This window comes from Lissotriton helveticus, chromosome 3_1 (assembly GCF_964261635.1).
Source record: "Lissotriton helveticus chromosome 3_1, aLisHel1.1, whole genome shotgun sequence".
NCBI lineage: Eukaryota > Metazoa > Chordata > Amphibia > Caudata > Salamandridae > Lissotriton > Lissotriton helveticus.
The window spans coordinates 1,045,865,863-1,045,884,524 of record NC_136061.1 but is presented as its reverse complement, the minus strand read 5'-3'; the positions used below and the strand labels follow the sequence as shown (position 1 = coordinate 1,045,884,524).

The 18,662-nt window shown below is 42.6% G+C and overlaps 1 protein-coding gene across 5 annotated transcripts in view; it reads left to right on the top strand.

Moving 5' to 3' along the window:
- Positions 1-18,662, top strand: part of UBR3 (ubiquitin protein ligase E3 component n-recognin 3) — a 1,992,321-nt gene that overhangs the window by 1,065,388 nt on the left and 908,271 nt on the right. For all 5 annotated transcript variants that reach the window (XM_078681592.1, XM_078681591.1, XM_078681590.1 and 2 more), the window contains one exon: positions 16,666-17,129. In XM_078681592.1, the coding sequence (XP_078537718.1) occupies positions 16,666-17,129 (464 nt within the window). The remainder of the gene's footprint in view (positions 1-16,665; positions 17,130-18,662) is intronic.

Below are 18,662 nucleotides of genomic sequence, written 5' to 3'. Positions count from 1 at the left end.
CCAGAAGGTTTACATCTCGAGGATGCTGAGGGTACGACAATGTAACGGCGTTGATGTCAATATATAAATAATTCTGGTATTTCTTTGAGTGTATTGTGTGGCGGGCTGTTGGACCTTTGATTACAACTGTGTGCCCGGCGCATCTCTTTCCCTTTTCTTGTGAGTGATGGCCGGCATTGTATTTCCCTGCTTGCCTATTCGTATTCGCCATTACTAGGACACCTGGCGTGTGTTCTTTCCAGAAGCATTGCTCTTTATGTAAGCTTGACTTTCGTACCTATTCTACAGATTAAATCCTATTTTTATATCCCAATACCTAATAAAAACGTGAAGGATGCCATCGAACGGTACATTGCTCTGTTAACCCTCTGCATACCTGCAAAACAACAGGTGTTCGCCCTAAGTGTGGCAGGGTATGCTCAGACGTGAGTCCCTTGCTCACTTGGCCACTGGATTCAAGATAGCCTGGCTGATGAGGATTATGAATCCGAAACCGGTCCCAGGATGCTTGTTTCCGGTCCAGGGAAGACATGGCTTGGCAGTTCGGGCTGGACTGTTCCCACGAGGCACAGGGTCAGACTGATTTGCATATGGCCATGTCTGAATTGGGGTGGCTGAGTGAACTAAAGAATGGTGATGGATTAAACCCAGATCAGTTGACTGGGGGTGAGTGTTTGATTTGCTCAAACGCTCCGTCCATCATCCCCTTTTGTAACCCTCTGCATACCTGACCACACGTTTGACTGCACAACTGCAAGAGTCGGTGTGTGATCTTTCACTGAAGGAGTAGTTCTGCTTCCAAAATGATTTACATTTATTTATGTCGAGACTTTGGTACCTTAAGAGTATTCTCATAAAAATGGACTTTGTTGTGATACTTCTTTCTTATCATTTTTTTTTTGCAGATGATACTAATATATAACAAGCATGACTTGTAGACATTTCTAAAAGTGCATCTTTTCTTGGTAGTACCTTTCAGAAATGCTTTCTGGCATGTTTGTACATCATTTGGAGTTACTATTTCACAACTCATACTAGCAATGAAAACAATGCTGTTGTCAGTTGGAATCGCCACTTTCCTTTGACGTACAGTGTTGTATATTAAATTAATTGTGCAATTTTGTGTTATGGATTTTCACCACGTCAAGGCATGCTAGTCAGTAGTGAGCAGGAGCAGATAATGAGGGTGGTGGGCGGGAGTCTTACCAGTGTACTCGATGAAGGCAACGCCTTCTCGCTGTGCATTTGAGGACTGACAGATTGCAGTTGTGGCTTTTGGAAAATGGCTGTGTTGAAAATTCTATCACTATTAATAAGACGAAGGGCACCTGACATAGGCAGCTCAGCCATTTCGAGGTATACAATGGTACTAAGGTCTGGCATATTCTCCAGTTAATGCCCGTATTTGATTTTGCAGCAAATTAGAGATGGATATTTACGTCATACTCTCTGCTTCGGCCGTTTCCCTGCAGCACCTGTGCTCTTGTTCTAGTCTCCAGTTTTTCACCACCAAGAACTCCCCTAAAAGTTTGAATAATGAAGCATCGCCTTCAGTTGAATAATGCACAGGCTCACTGGTCGGGGGATACAGCTACAGCTTATTCAGTCAGACTCCTTTTGGGTCATACTTTTTCTTTTTCTATGTACCTGTATAAACAGTTTTCGCGTTCTGTACCTCACAGGTACACCGAATGTTTTCCAAACTTCTAATTAAATAAACGGTAGTATTTATTTTCAAGCGTAAACTCTCTTGTGCTGAACGGCTGTTCGAGCGAGGGCCCAGCCAGGTAATGAACAGGAGCCTTAACACAGGGCACGAGCCCGGTCGTATCCTTTGGGAGAGCCCTCTCGTGCCCTTGCCCACTTGTTGACAGGAAGGGCAGCAAAAGAGGGCAACAGCCATGAGAAGGGCAGCTAATGGTGGTAGCCGACGGTGTTCCAACCGCCTGTGGTTTTAAAGCACCCACACTAGGTCCCTGCACCTTCAGTTCTGCTGTTGAGTTTGGTAGGTGCGCCCTCAATTTTGACAGCATTGGACCTTGATGACGAGGAGAGAAGAGGAGCCGAACAGACCAGTCCTGCAGGAAACTTGAGGTCTGGAGCGGGCTCATCCCCGAGGCCCAAGCCCAAGCCCAAGAAGGGGTGCAACGGAATTGGAGCTGCAGGCTCAGATTCCAGAGACGTTTTAAGGCATTGTCAAAGAGTGCAGTTACCTAGGGCTCCACCTTCCAAGCCCCCGCATCCCCTCTCCCGGTAAAGAACATTTTCTGTGTAGCCCATTGGTGTGTATTTCTGTATCTCACCCTGTAAGATATAGTTCAATATTGTTAGGCAGTAGCTCAGTTCTTCGCCACCCATCTTGCTGCTAGCTACGCAGCATCATTGGGACAACCAGGTGAAAGACATCCATGGCAGTAACAAGGCAGTCCCGAAAGTCCAGCGGCACTGCCATTGAGATGGAGAGAGAGGCAGCTGGAGTGCATGGTCAGGATGGCTGCTGAATCATGTCCTAGGAGGAAACTGACTTGTAACATTGGGTGCAAGAGAGAAGCCAGGCAGCGCCTGGTGACCAGAGCGACAATGAGCATTAGGAGAGGATGCGAGGACAGAGACCAGCAAAGAAAAGACCAAGGGCATAAAGCGTCGAAAGCCATGGCAAAGACAAGGCAGGCGAATGCATGAGATACAGAAGAGCTAGGTCCATCTTCTGAAGCCTCAATGCTGGGCTTAGACACCATATAGCTTCAATCCTCAGTGGCACACAGGAAGTATGGTTAGCAAAGAATGGTTAACATAGCAGCATGATTAGGCAAGGATGTATGTGGGCTGTAAATAGCATTCAGACAGCATTATAAGTTGAGAGCAGAAGCATCAACACGAGGAGTGCATTCAGTGAGTTCAAACATACAGCAGGGGCTATTGAGGTTGAGTGGCCCACAGAGTTATGCAACAATGCGAAAAAGGACTAGACAAAAGTTGGGTGCAACCCGCCTACACGTAACACCAGAAAATGGAAGGGCAGAGGAAGATAAGGATGACACTGCAACGAGGCAGTGCTGTGGTGTATCCAGCAGTAATGGGTCTACCTCCCAAAAGAGGAACAAAAGTGAGAGCTTCTAGCAGCAGGCAGAAGACATTGCACACCTTTCCCCTCCGTGGACAAACATGCAAGCGACCTGTACACCAGGCAGTAAAGGGCCGAAAGGGAAAACGGGGGCAATCGGCCAAACCATATGGCAAATTGTAAGTGGATTGGGCCTAGAAAACAGGGCAATGCTCCTTTCACAAGCCAAGGTTTTGGGCCCAGGTTAGGGCCTTACACTGCTAGCGCTCATTCAATGGCTTTCTCTTACATGCACTCAAGGGTGAGTAGTGGCAGCCACATGCCACCCTTTGAGAGAACAGCCCCCATCATCATGACCACAATAAACCCAGCAGGATGGTCTATCTTGGGCATCAATATTGTGTGCTTCTAAGAGTTCTTAGTTGCAAGTCCCTTTTTGGGGCACTCCTGTGGGTCACTTAGGTTCCAATAAAGTTCCAAATCAAATCACTTAGCTCAGTAACAATTTATTCAATAGTTCATTCAGTTCCCGCATATTTATGTTTCATATGCTTTTTTTCAAATATACATCATACAGTTTCATCAATTCGAATCTCCCAATCTCCAATGCATTTCGAGCACCCTGTGCTCTTCATCAGGGAGTCAACTACAAAAGTAAATGATATAATGCTTAATCTAAATACGTTGAGGCGTCACATTTTATAGAACATGTACATAAGTGTGTATAAATTGATAACCAGTGTTGTTAGTAAGCACACGTGATCCAGGTGTTTATAAATGTAATGGTACTCACTTTATGCAGGTTAATGATGTGTTTGTTCCAATATTAATGATAGTCACTGCTGACTAAAAAGGCTCATGGTCTTCATTCTTATCTTAATCAGCAGAAAATAATCATAGTACGAGTTCCACTTATCGTTTTAAGAGGCTCTGGAAAGAGAATTAACAGACATGCTACTCTTACTCGCGCGGGTTATTTCATCGTGCTTAACGTGATTTCTAAATAGTGATCTATCGTTTTAGTGCAAGCGGCACTATCCCCTAATGGGTCGAGCTCAAGATCTTACCGTATTTCTTCAATAGACAGACTTGAGCATTCCCGTTATGCGGCACTCTGTTGTGAAGTTTAGAGCTTGGCGTCTGACGTCAGTATAAAGAGCATAGCCTGTGACGCTGGCACTCTAATGTGTGAAACTAAATCTCTATCTTGGGCATCAACATGCAGTGCCAAGAGTTAATCCTCTAGTAGCGTGGGTAGGTCAAGGGACAGCAGCAGCAAATGGGTTCATGAACCGAGGAGCAACACGAGCCTATTCGTGCAAGTCTTTAATGGTGCCAAGAACAACAGGTTTGGCAAGTATGATCCCAGTAAATGTTAAGGAATGAATATGGCCTAAAGATTACACAGACATTGTCACCTTTTTAGAAATGCATCATACTGGTGTGGACTTGCTGGTGCAGGACAAGTAAGATGGGAAAAAAAGAGGGAGAAAAGAAGAGTGAGGAAGGAGAGGAACATGGATAACTATCTCAATGCGTTTCAATTCCTAGCATGCATATTTGTTTAGAAATTTCCATTCAGTGCGCCAGCAGCTTCTGGATCGAATATGCCAAGATTCCTGATGCTTAAAGGATGTTTGGAGGGGAAAACATTGCTAAGTTACGATGAGGGCTTCAGGTTGAAGATAAAGATATGCCTAGTCATGGAGTGGGATCACAAAGACATCAGGGTGTACACACACAAGATGGTGTTAACAAGAAAATGGGATCTTGAAATCCAAACTGTCCTATGATCAAAATCTTATTAAAGATAGGCCAGACAAATGCCCCAAACCTATTCAGGAAACAGAGGGCAGAGGGGCACAAGTGCTATGTGCTGAAAGTTCGAGCAATGGGATTACGTATGTGGACCAGCTTGTAAATTCAGGTGTGTGTGATTGGGAGCGTGCCGTTAACAAGTGTAAGGGCCCCAGGTGATAGCCGGAAAAAAGTACGTCATCAAAGCTTCCAATGTCTTGGCAATTATTGTCAGATATGATGGCAGATGTGGTCAGATATTCGACCATATCTGGAACACCTACCAGAGAACAAGAAAAATTAGGTAAATCCTATTCTTCCGGAAGGGGAACAGACATCATCAGCAGTAAATGGCACTGCGATGGACATTGCCTTTCCTGGTTTTAGGCAACTTGTACAGTGTCAGTGTTGTAAAGGCATGGCTAGCTGTATTCTACTTTTTTTCAGACTGGAAGTACAAAGCAAGATCCTAGACATGACGTACAATGGAGAAGCCTTGTTTGAAAGTCATGCAAATGAGGCGCTCCAGTACATCAATTCAGACACTAAGACGGGGAGATCCGTGGGTGTACTTCAACAGCGATGTCTTTAGTCCTTTCAAGGAGTACAAGGTAGGGGAGTGTACTCTTACAGAGGATGCTACCATTATTAATATCAGCAATATGTTGCCCCTCAACAACCACACTGCCAAACCTACTAACCACCATCTATGTCCTACCGTAAACCGGCATACCCGTAAAAGGACTGAAAACAAATCTCGGTGCGATGAAGGATCGAGGAGGCAGTGGCAAATTGGCAACAGCCATGAAACTATTAAATGCTCCGTTAGGTTGAAAGAGCCTATTTTTTACAACCACTATGCTAGCATAACATTAGACCACTGGGTGTTGGATCTTATACGATATGGTCACACTCTAGAGATCATCCAGAAGTCTCTGATGACACCACAATGCAAGATGCCCTATTGACTTCTCCATATTTTACAGAATGAAGTCATCATCATGTTACAAAAAGGTTCCTCGATCTTGGTCCTAATCAGGAAAAAATCAGGAGAGTGGAGACAGATATTGGTTCTTAAGAATCTTAGCAAATATTTGAAAAAACAAACATTCTGCCTTGTTACAGTGCAGGAAGTTCTACAATTTTCAAAAGCAAGGATTATGCAACATCTTTAGCTCTACAGGAAGCATACTTTTTCTATATCTATCCCCCCAGCATATTGAAACGTCTTAAGATTTGAAAAGTGGTCGATAACCATTTTCAGTTAAACGTCCGTCCCTTTTGTCTCGTGTATGCCCCAAGGATTTTCCCAAAGTGCCTGGCACCAATAGTGGTGCATCTCAGGAAACAGTCATCTGGCTGGTCAAGAGAAACTTTCAAGTCTGCAACTGAAACATCAAGGGACAGGTCTGCAGCTCTTTGACAAGTTGGTGCTCATAGTAAATAGAGAACTCTGGTGTCTCTGTGTCATTCTGGATAGAGATGTAAACCAGGTTTTCTCATTCAAGGAGAGAATGCACCTCAATGTCTTAGCTGTACAGCTAAGAAAAGGAAAAAAAGTACTGTGCTGCTTTTCTAGTCCTGTTTTAGGGATGATGTCATCTTGTATGCCTTTGAACCCACATTGTTACCTTTGTATGAGGATGTTTCTGGGGGAATTACACGAGCAGTTGCTACAGAAGATGGGTTGTTTCGATGACCTGATACAACTAACTTAGCACATTTAATGGACTCTAACTTGATAGCTTTAACGCAAGAACACCACAGTTGGACTATCCTTTCTCTAGGAAAAAGCCCGACTTGTAATGACAACGGATACCGAGGTAGAGGATTGGGGCGCACACTTTCAAGAGCTACAAGTGAACGGCAAATGGTCTCTGATGGAAAGCTCGGCTGCTCATCAGTGTCTTCGAGCTTAGAGTAATTGCTCATGGGTGGTGCTCTTTCCTCCAAAGAATAAGCAACTTATCACTGTTGATATGCATAGACAACAAATCAAGTATATGCTATATCAACAAGCAAGGAGGAAAACGGTCACTCCTACTGTCCAAGCAAGCTCGGAGCACATTGGATTGGGCAATACGACATCATATTCAGATGAAGGTGGGGCATATGGCAGGTATGACAAACTCCTGGGCAGCAGGGCAGCAAAGAAATGTCACAAGTGGGGAATTAAACCAAACACAACTGGAACATATATTTTGTCTTAGGGACACACCAAAATTACACCGGTTAGCTCCAACCAGAACTAGAAATACCAGTACGTTGCCAGCATGCAGTTTCTAACTGGCTGGCGGGGGAATGTGTTTTCATAACTTGACATGGGATTTATTCCTTTGCATTTTCTCCACTTCCACTGATTCCCAAGTATTATCAAAGATGAAGAGGGAACCATTCCATTTCACTCTAATAACACTGGAAGCTTAGGCAGTACAGATTCAGGTTCCTGCTCTGCTCAGAACTTGAGGAATCAAGGTTATGGAAGTAAACGCGTAAAGACGCTGTGAGCCCCAGTCTAACAAACACGTCTCCCAACGTTCCCCGCATCGGATACTGGAGACTGTAGTATGACGGGCAGTGCACGTTCTCATGAGTGGCAAACACGTTCAACTGACGATACCCCTACATCCCGAAAATGTGAAGAACCACCTCCGGATGGAGACGCCACTCGTGGTTCGCTGAATACTGCTGACTGAGACTGTCCGCACGCACAATCAGTTCCCCAGTCAGATGATTCACGATCATACAAAGCTGATAGTACTGAGCCTAGGACCAGAGTCGCAGAGCCTCTCTGCGTAGAAGATACAACCCTACTCCTCCCTTGTTGTTAATGTACTACATCATGGTAGTTTTGTCCGTTAGAACCTGAACTGACTAACCGTGAAAGGAGGGAAAGAAGGCCTTAAGAGCCAAACGTATCGTCTGTAATTCCAGAAGATTTATGTGAAACAATCTTTCCTCTGGAGACCAAAGACCTTTGACCTCCAGATCCCTTAGATGGACTCCCCACCCAGAGTGGAGGCATCTGTTATCACTGTGGCCACCTTAGAAAGAGGTTGAAACAGATTCCCTTGAGACAGGTTGCCTGGATCACTCCATCATAACCCCTCCGCTGCAGTGTCTCTGGAGATTCTGATCATCTCAAAGGAACTTCCGGTGGGACTGTGTGCTCATTCCACCAGAGCTACTGCAGCTACTACTGCATTGGGACGTGGTATCCCCCTGCAAGACATCTGTCAGGCACCCATGTGGGCCTCACTGCACACGTTTACTAAGCATTATTGCCTGGACAGCCAAGCCCAGAGAGACGACTTTTTTGGCCGTTCTGTTCTCCGGGACTTTCTGGTTTGATCTTGGTTCGCAGACTCACCACCGGGGTTGGTAATGCTGGGGTGTCTATTCTAAGGTAAGGAATCTATCATTAAGTGTTTCATTCAGGTGAACAAGTTACCTTCGGTAAAGATATATCTGTAAGAAACATTAGTAGTGATAGATTCCTTACCGCCCCACCCATGCTTCCCGTTCTGCAAATTGATTTCTAGGGTTAAGGTCATCCCTTTCAGGGCCCTAGTATCAATGCACCAGCGGTCAGTTTCTTGCATGGCTCTGCGTTACTGGCACAGAAAGTCGTGTACAGAACTGACGTTCGCGCACGTGGGCAGCATCTAAGTAGCGCCTGTGACGTCATCCCGGCGACCACGAAGCCAACGACTGATCCGGAGCCGCACAACGCCACCTACCGACGCGCAGGCGACTGCTGACTAAAACTTTCTGGATACAGTCTGACGCCTGGGGGTAATTCTAAGGCAAGGAATCTATCACTACTAATGTTTCTTACAGATATATGGTTACCAAAGGTAAGTAACTTGTTCGTTAACTTGTCTTGGGACAGCATCGCATCCAGGAGAGGATGAAACTCAGACATGGAAAGTGCCATTCTGTACTGTTGAATGCCATTGTGGCCATTAATATTGCCTGCTCCATTTGGGATGATCTGGTCATGTGGATGATGTCATAGAGGCATCCCATGTTGAGGTGGGTGCTCCATGAAACCCACCTGGTCAGAGTGCATTATGGAGGTGATAACCCCACAAAACCTGGCTCCCAGTACCTTGGCTAGAGCTGTAGCCTCCATATTTAATAAGGTTATTGATCTGTAAAACCCGCAATCTGTCGGAGGCTTCCCTTTTTTTGTATTACCACAATGGTGGCAACCTGTTGGTCTTCTGGCAGGGAGCCCTCCTTATGTGCCGCCTGAAACATGTCTAACATGGGTTGGGCAATTTTGTCAACCAGTCCTTTGTATAACTTTAAAGTGCAGACCATTAGGTCCTATCGCTTTCCCAGTTAGGAGGTCACGCATAGCCACCGCCAGCTTCTCCACATCAGGCCTGCCTCCAAGGTCTTCCTCACTTCCCCTGTAATCGTCTGATGGGCAATGTCTCTCAGGAAGTCCACACTGTCGTTGGCAGTCCTGGTCGTTGCAGGCGGGTAGAGTTCCCCATAGTAGGTCGCAAAATTGTCTACAATGACTGCATTGGGCGTTTGGAGCACGTTGACCCCATCTAGAATTGCTAGCACCCAGGAAGGTCTTTGTCTCTCTTGTCCAACCAGGCCAATAATTTACCAGCCTCATCCCCTATGTCATATAGATGGTGATGCGTTGCCAAAGCATTACTCATCGCTGCATTCACTGCCAAAGCGCGGACGTCCTTCTGACTAATGTAATTGGATGTAGAGGTCTGGTGTTCTCTGTTTGTATCTTGGTCTCCATATCTCTCGCAATAGCCTCACATTCTAGCTTAGTTTCTTTTTTCTTTCCCCCTATCTGCGCTTGAGCCTGCCCACGCACAACGGGTTTAAAGGCCTCCCATAGGATACAGGCTGACGTAACAGCAGACCTTCTGCTTTTCATACAGGAATTTGATAAATGAAGTGAGTTCTAGAGATTTGCTTTATTAACCAGACCCCTCCATTAATGTACCAAGGGTGTTTTTGCCTGAAATTCTCACCAGTGATGTACAGCTGACATGGAATTGTCAGATAAGGACCCTAAAACAGTTGGGATTTAACAGATAGCTGTTCCAATCCAATCCTGTGTCCCACTCAACCCATGCCTGCACAACCTTAACATATCCTAATAAGAGAGTGCTACAGTCTTCATACTTGTACCCAAAGCACAAAATTGCAGTGGCCTGAAGTTCAATTCTGCATTTTCCCTGAGGACAGTGGACAGAACAGGAAACATTTGCTAGTGGCTAATGATGGAATATGTATCTCTAAAGGTTCTTAGCCCCGAGTGTGAAATGCAGACCATTTAGCAACATGTAAGAGTACACTGTGCTGTTATGAGGACTGACACATTGGAATGTCTTTTGTTTAAATTTGTTACCTTTTTTCCTCACTTTTTTTTTTACAAAAAATATTAAATTCAAGATCTACAGTTTATCTGGTGGGGAAAGGCTAGTTGATAGTGAAATGTCTGAGCGGTTCAACTTTGATCTTCCACTGCCCGTTATGCTCAGATTGGGCAATGGGTCTTTTTCCTTTGTGATGCGTGTTCCAGCTGTAGCACATCTCAGTCAGTCAATAAAACCAGATTTATAAAGTGCTGCTTCTCACCCATTAGGGTATCAAGGCGCTGAGATCCAAACTGCTTGGGTGGAATCAGTTAAACTACCAGGTCTTTAGTTTCCCTCTGAATTGCTTAAAAACACAGTATAACAAAGGCAGTTTTTTTTTTAAACCAATGCCATACTTTACCGAATATACCCTAAAATTATTTTACCTATCTATTTGATATATATTGTTAAAATGTACACTCAATAAAAATCGATCAGCTAACATTTCTTAACATAGGATGATTTAGTGTACATCAAAATAGATTTCCAGCTGTAGCTTATTGTAACACCAAGAAATGATTAATACTCATAGATGTTTACCAAGTCCGCACATTTATGATTAAGATATGTGAAAAAGGATACATTGAATTGACAAGATATGAGAAAAAGGATACATTGAATTGACATTACTGAGGGGGTCCCGTCCCACTTTTATTTATAACTATATTAATATGTTGCATTTTTCCTACACATGCCATAGTCTTCAACTTTCTGGTTAACGAAGAGTTAAGTACTTACAAATAATCTACACCTTCCAACATCCTCATTTCCACCAGTAGCCCTCGCCCTGAGCCATTCTAGTGCTTTGTGAGGAAAATGGTGCAGTGGAACCACAACATGTTACAGACTTGTCCGAAAAAGGAGTGAGTTGGGAGAGTTCCTCAAGTATGAGGCATAACTTTGTAAGGTATCTTAGGCAGGTAAGTTTTCTATACTCAATTGAGAAAAGTGCTAGGAATGGCAGCCAGTGTGCATCAAAGAACTTAGTTCTGCACTCTGGATAGATCGTTACATTGTCCTAGGCCAGTGCATTTTAAGTGGTTTAACCAGCACCCTTAATCAGCATCATCTTATTCCCCCACTGTGCAAGGATATTTTGGATTGCTGACACTAGCGCCAATGTCAGCTGTTTAGGTCTACAATCGTTCCCCTGGGAATTATGTATCTAACATGACTGTTCCCTGCTCTCTTAGCTGCTGTACATTGAATGTCCTGTCTGCCTCTTGCAGCATCTCCTCCCAATGTGTTTTTAGTTTGGGCAGTGCACTTGCTAGTTGCCTTGCATCTTCTCCAGCAGGAATTTGCTTTTCCCTTATCCCATTTTGTCTGGAGTTCGGTACCAAGATGTGAGAAGTATTGTATTGTATTTCCTTCTCTTTAATATTGCAGATGGATATATGTGCCATGTCGTCATGCCGCCACATTCCCAGCCACTTAATCCTATCTCATTTACCCCATGAACATTTCTGAGCTGAGCTTCTATTGGTTTGGGTCATCCCTAGTTTATAGGATGCCGATATGTTTGCCTCGGCTTTTATCTTTGACCATTTTTCAAACTCACTGACATAACACAGTGTCTGACTTACATATAGCTAAAAAGATAGCTGCCGGTGGTCTATACTGTTTAACAGCTTGAGAGAGCTTAATTTGTCGATTGGTGAACAGTGAGCTTATTAGAACTTGTCTGTCCTCTTTCCAGCATTTAAAACTATTTATGTTTTTGCCTGGATGAACTCTAAATTAATTCATATTGGACAAAACCACAAGGGAAAAGAGGTGAGCCGAAGCCCTGTAACTATCTTATCCCATACGAAATGTGATTCTCTACTACATTTTAGAGTATAGCCCCCAACTTCTCTGTGAGTTTTGAAGTCTTCGCACCAGGTAGAGGGGGATGCCCGCAATTTAGTGGTCAATACAGTAATACTCATAAGACACTTCTGCTTTTTCCCATTCAATGTAACATCAGAGCTGTGCAGCCTGGAAATATGTCAGCAAGTTCGAAAGGGCTAATCCCCCTTGTGGTTGTCCTATAAAGGAACCTGCTATGTACCTTCTGCCACCTTCCCTGCCAAACATGATATTAAGCAGTGGTTGTAAAAGATTCATCAATGAGAACGGCAGAGATTAGTGGCTCAGCTGGAATAAGTACAGCAGAAGTGGCAGAAATCTCAACTTAATGATAGCTGTTCATCATGTGCTATTGAGCGAGGTCTCGTTTCACTTCTCGCAGTTTTGGAAAGTAGTTAAGGGCAATATTCGGCAGCATGGAAGATGCTATTTCAATACCCAAACATTTTGTTATTTTGAAATCCAAGTTTCAGGGTGGGCCCTCTCCTGTGATGGGACTGGTTTTAGGAGTACAATTTCAAATTTAGGGAGGATCAGTTTAAACTCATAAAATTCAGTAGATTTCCATCTCCTTTAGTAAGAGATTTAACCAGAGAATCAGTCAGGGACGCCATGGCATCATCAGCAAATATTGTCAGCTTGAAACGTTTTTGCTTATGTGCATTTGCTTAATTCTCTATGTCTAATAGTGTTTTCTAGTGGATCAAGAGTATGGGCAGAGAGTAAGGTGTGTGAGAATGCTGCACATTTACTGTTGCCTCTGGTGATATTTTAATGTAAATCAGTGTAACAATATTGGCTGTGCTCTGAACCACAGGGCTTGAAGGTATATTTTATACATCAGGTTAAACAAATGTAAAATGGAGCTTGCGCATTCAGTGATTTTCCATAAAAAACCTCTTATCTTGAGGAAGGAAGAAAGGCATGTTATCCTTGACCTTCAAAACAGGAGAAACCCCACAAGGGTTGGGGGAAGGACAGTAAGGATAAGACAGTCCAAGCAGTTAGCATTCCTACGGGAGAAGCAAAGGTTTAGAAAATGGAAGCTGGCACATCCTGACAGCGTAGAGGCTCTTCTACTTTAAGTCTACTGAAAAACATTCTAGTGCTAATGGGAGGGTCGAAGAGTGACCTCTGACTTGTTGTTGCAGCGACACGAAGGATAAGGTTGGAGACTATTTTACCTCGATATGTACATTATAGAAATGTAAATGGGATACATGATGATACTCTCATATGTAATACAATGATGGATCAAATACAACATGAAATTGATATAATACCTACAAAAGACTGTGGGGGGCGAGAAGGCACCCATGACATATCCATGTTATAGTGTTGGTTTCATTGACCCAACTGTGGGCTTTTGAGGATTGATTCCTTGCAAGAAGCCTGTTGATAAAGTATGCACCAAAGCCCACAGTGCATATCAAATGGGCCAAGTATGTCCAGTTAACCTTGTTGAATGCCTTTTCAGCATCCAACAAGAGTAACAAGGTGTTGTGATGCTTTCTCTGGGAATTCTCCAAGATGTGCAGGATTTTTTTGATGTTATCACTGCACTGACAACCTAGAATAAAGTCTGATTGGTATGGGTATATTATGTCTGGTGGGATGGGGGCCAGCTTCGCTGCCAGTTTACTGGTAAAGATTTTGATCTCTATGTTGATGAGTAACATGGGCTTATAGTAGGCACAGAGTCTTGGGGATCTTGTCAGGAAGGGAAATCCCCACTACTTCAACATCTTGCATTGTGCCCCTCACTGTTTCAGACTTCTCAAATTTGTTAAAAAGCTTTATTAAGATCTGGGCCAGAGACCTACAACAAATCTTACAGAAAATAGCATGATAGTCATGGGAATTTTTCTGCCCTAAATCTTTTGATGGTGGTTATGACTCAATCCTGTGTGTTGAAATTGTTGAGGGACTCCGCTTATTCAGCTACTATCCTCCATCCCTCTCAAAGCTGACCTCTAGGTGCGGTCTGCCCCTTCATATTCAGTTTTAAGACCACTGTTGCAGTGACAGTCCCCTCTCAGCCTCCAATACTCCCAGTCGGCTAGGTCTCAGACAGAGTGGGCTGTGCACTGCTCCCAAAATAGCCACGGGTTGGTATGGGGAGACTTTCCTGCCAGTTTTTCTCACCCAAGACTGGCAGTTTTGAGCAACTCAGGTTCTCCCTTCTTGTTCAAAGCCAGTGTCAGGGATGCCCAGTGTTGCGGTGCCCAAAGTGAGGGCGGAGGGCGCTGATGTCCGTTGATTACATCAGGGAGAGTGAAACTAAGGCCACCTGGCTTGCATTTGTCCATTCTCTGATCAGGCCTCCCATCAACCCACTTTAAAACTGGCGATTCCGGTCTCTTTATTTGCAAATTGTTAATATGGCTTCACTGTCGTTTACTGTGCTTTACATACACTGTATATTGTTGCCGTTTTTTCAATCAAATGTATATGTTTTATCCAGTCGGAAGCACCGCGTTTTTTTATAAGATTTTAAATGCGAACCTATATGATATTTTAAATAGAGTTGTATTTTTTCTGTTTGGTGGTGACTGAATTGTGCTTTTATGGATATTTGTATCCGAATAAAGAATGAAATGAATTGAATTGAAAACTGGTGATTCGCAACTACATATGCAGTTCACTAAAAGTACTGTGTGTAGATTTCTCTTAATTCCTGGATAAATCTATACAACATATATATTTTTCTCCCTAGTGACCTTCTTAGCTCACCACACATATTCAATAAGGATGTAGGTATCCTCAACACCCAAGCTCAACATGCACTTGTAATGTCGTTTTATAACTGTTTTCCTTCAAAAGATGCATAAGAGCTCTTTTCGTCCTTAATCAATATACAGGAGAGTCTAAAAAATAAAATCAGTCAATTACATCAAAATTGCAGTGGTATTTGCCATCTTTACATTCTGTGTTATTCAATTTCCTTTTGTGTACTGCTATGGGGAATTCTCCAAGTTAGATCTGCAAACACTCTCTTTGCTAGATGTCCTTTGGTACTAGTTTTTCTGAGGGTGACCTTTATCTGTGGTGTGGGCAGTTAATCATTTGCTATGGTGGTTGCCAAAAAGACTTCATTTAAGTTCTAGTTCTGGCATTCCAAGGTGTAAGAACAGCAAAGTGTTTTCATTTTTCAGAATTTACCTGATGAATATAAATATTTTCTCAAGGTGAACAATGGCTGGAAGTCAGCGTCCATTAGAATAAAGGTCACCAAACTGAAATAACGTTGCCGATACCTGATACTAGGTAGAGACTTTCATGCCACTGACATGCTGCAATAGTCAAACCCAGTTAGCTCTGAAAACTTCCCAGTAAAAATTGTTCCAGAACTTTAAACCTTTCTCATAGTAACCACATTATTGTATTGTATTGTATTGTAATTGTATTTATATAGCGTTCACTACCCTTGACGAGGCGTTGAAGTGCTTTTTCAGCGAGTAGCATGCTACTCCGGAACCCATACAGGATTAGTGTTGAATTAGTATAGTAAAATATGAAAGTAATATGAGTGGTGGATATTATTCAGTTATTTGGGTTGATAAGGATAGCGGAGGGATAGAAGAGGGGAAAAGGTTTGCATTTTTATACCGCTTGTTACTCCTATTGGGGTGTTGAAGTGCTTTTTTCGGCGAGTAGGGCACTACTCCGGAACCCGTAAAGGATTAGTGGTGAATTAGTATACAGTCTTTGCCACTGTCCAACTTGCTAATCAAGAACAAGGATCCTTGCTATTAGTGGCAGAACAAAAGAAATTGTAACACATCACCTCATCCTCTGGGTCCTCCACTGGTTGCTCCTAATTGAAGCTATAATTCATACGATCGTGTTATGCATTCTGCATAAGCACTTCCACTAAAGACACTTCTCACTAAATGCTACCACTTGCAGATCCAGGAATAGTGTCTCCCTCCGTCTCTATATGTTGGAGGGGACAACAAGGTAAATGTCTAGAGACATAGAGTTGATGATTAATAATTGACTAAGACAGCTCCTGTACATGTTGTATTCATTTATTATATTGGGACATCTGGAAATGTAGGAACTGTATTTATTAGGGAACATATTAACAAGAAAGAGATCACTGTATAAAGAGCTAAACAACCAATCACAGGACTTAAAAGTGAGTAAATGCATCTGTTTGTTTCAATCTGGACAAGACTCGTAGTGTCCATATTTATCCCAGTCATGTTTGGTGAAACAAAAAAGGTTCCAGACGGGCCTTCACAGTATTTGGATTACCTGTCATCACTTCATCCAGAAGTGCATAGAAATACGTTTACCAAGCAAAAAGAGATTTATTTTACGTGGAGTTATTGATTTTATTTTATTATACACTGATTTCCCTTTTGAGTTCAAAATCTGGATATAACAAGTGTATAAGAATCTCTCCGTTGTTCATTGAATTATAATCCACAGTATAATTATTAATCTCAGTTAGTGGAGAAGAAAAGGTCCAAACTATAATGCAAAGAAAATGTTTAATTATACATTCTGCAAATCTATTGTGACATATGTTCTTTGTTTGTCAAGAATTCAGGTACAGCTCAGGTCTTCAGTTTAGTTGCAGAACGTCGCAAGAAATTTCAAGAGATCATTAATCGCAACAGTAGTGAAGCAAGCTCAGCAGTACGACCAAAGCCTACAACAATGAAATGGTCAGCCCCTGGAGCAACGCCCCAACTTACTACAGTAATCCTGGAAGTCAAGGAAAGCATGCTGTCACTGCTTATTAAGCTCCACAGTAAACTCTCAGGAAAACCAGATTCCTATTCTCCTCCATGGTTTGATGATCCAGAGGTGCTAAACCAGCCAAACCTAACTAAATATTCTCATGGTGATGGGACTACTGCTGTTGAAAGAATTTTGCTGAAAACTGCAATGCAAAGCAGACTGAACAAACGCAGCATTGAAGAAGTATGTAGGAAAACTGCTCCTCCAGTTCCCCCAAAGAAGACCAGTCCTGCAGAAAAGAAAACGCTGGATAAAGAAGAAAGGTAATATGTAATTGATTATGGGAACTGAATATATTGTAAGCAGTGATTCCTGGACAGACTTTGCACCCATGGAGTTCTCATCCATGTAATGCTTTGTGAAGTTCAAAGCAGATATTCTAGCATTGCTACCCATTTGTGATATGCTTTGCTTTTCATAGTTTTGTAGTTCTCCTGTTAACTGTTTTGAATAGAAATCCAGCAGAACAGCTATTTTCATTACCATTCAGCTGGGTACAGTTTCTTAAATGTTGAAATTATGCCGGACAGATTGGAACACCGAGGACAGCAAATAAGTCCATGGGCTGTGATAGAGAAACACAGAAATGCCTTGCTATGTGAATGGTAGAATTCAGGCTAAACTTTGTTTAGCCCTGGCTTGTGCTTGTGCTTGCAGTTCCTTTTGTCTTCATAGTTTAATTCGAAATGCCAGCAGAAGTAGCTCACGAGCAGACTGGCGAGGCAATAATACAAAAAAGCAATACTTAAGTCTTTGTTCCAATTGTTATAAATATTGTAACTTTTTGGTCCCATTCCCTCATGTATGTCTAGTGGAGTGGCGGGGGTATTGTTATAACCTATCAGATAATGACTTGTCTTCTTCTGCATATGATGGCTGAAAATGGAGGTTGCCGTAGCCCTGTTATGAACCACGAGCACAAATTGTTATTTTGCTCAAGGGCAATCCTTCCTCAGAGAGCCTTGTCTGATCAAAAGATTAAGGGGGCTTAATAAAGTTTGTCAGACAGGATTCACTGCCAATACGTGGCAGAGTAACCTGTCCAATAGAGTCGCTCTTCCCACGCTCTATTTAGAGGCATAATTCTGACAGTGGAGGCTACATTGGCTTCTCTGATGGAATCTCTTAAATTACTGCCTGATTGACTTTGGGCTATTGGTCAAATAGTTCATCCTAGTTAGGGCCGATGTTATTTTGTAATTCTTTCCTGTTCTGCACCACAGAGAAGGGCTAAGCAGTGCAGAACTGGAAAACAAAGAAATGTGCCCCACGCCCTTGGAGAAAACTTCCAGCATGCCAGGCCATTTGACTTTTTTGCAAACTCCTATTTTAAACAATACAGCAAAGTTTCTGTGCCTTCATCGGAGCCGCTGTGGTGGCTGCTGTGCTGAACAAGCAGATCTCTCCCACCGGCCTGGTGGAGAGATCTAATGTGGAGCACTGACTAAATATCATGGTAAACAATAATGTTGACAAAAATATCATCGACCACAATATCATGCTTCATATCATCATCATCATAATCTTTATTTCGATGCAACAGTATCATAAAAGCTACATTAAAATTCACACACAAATTTGTCACAATATTACAACCACCGTACATAGATATAATTCAATAGTTAAGAAATGGATTGGGGGCATCAATCATGCTAAAAACCATATAAATAGTTTAATAAGGCATATAAAAAAAAAGATAATTCTAATTTACAGGCATGATTTCTAGTGAGCTGATATATAACTAATTCCACAACACATAAGTCATATTGTTATTCAAACATTTATCCTTTGTTATT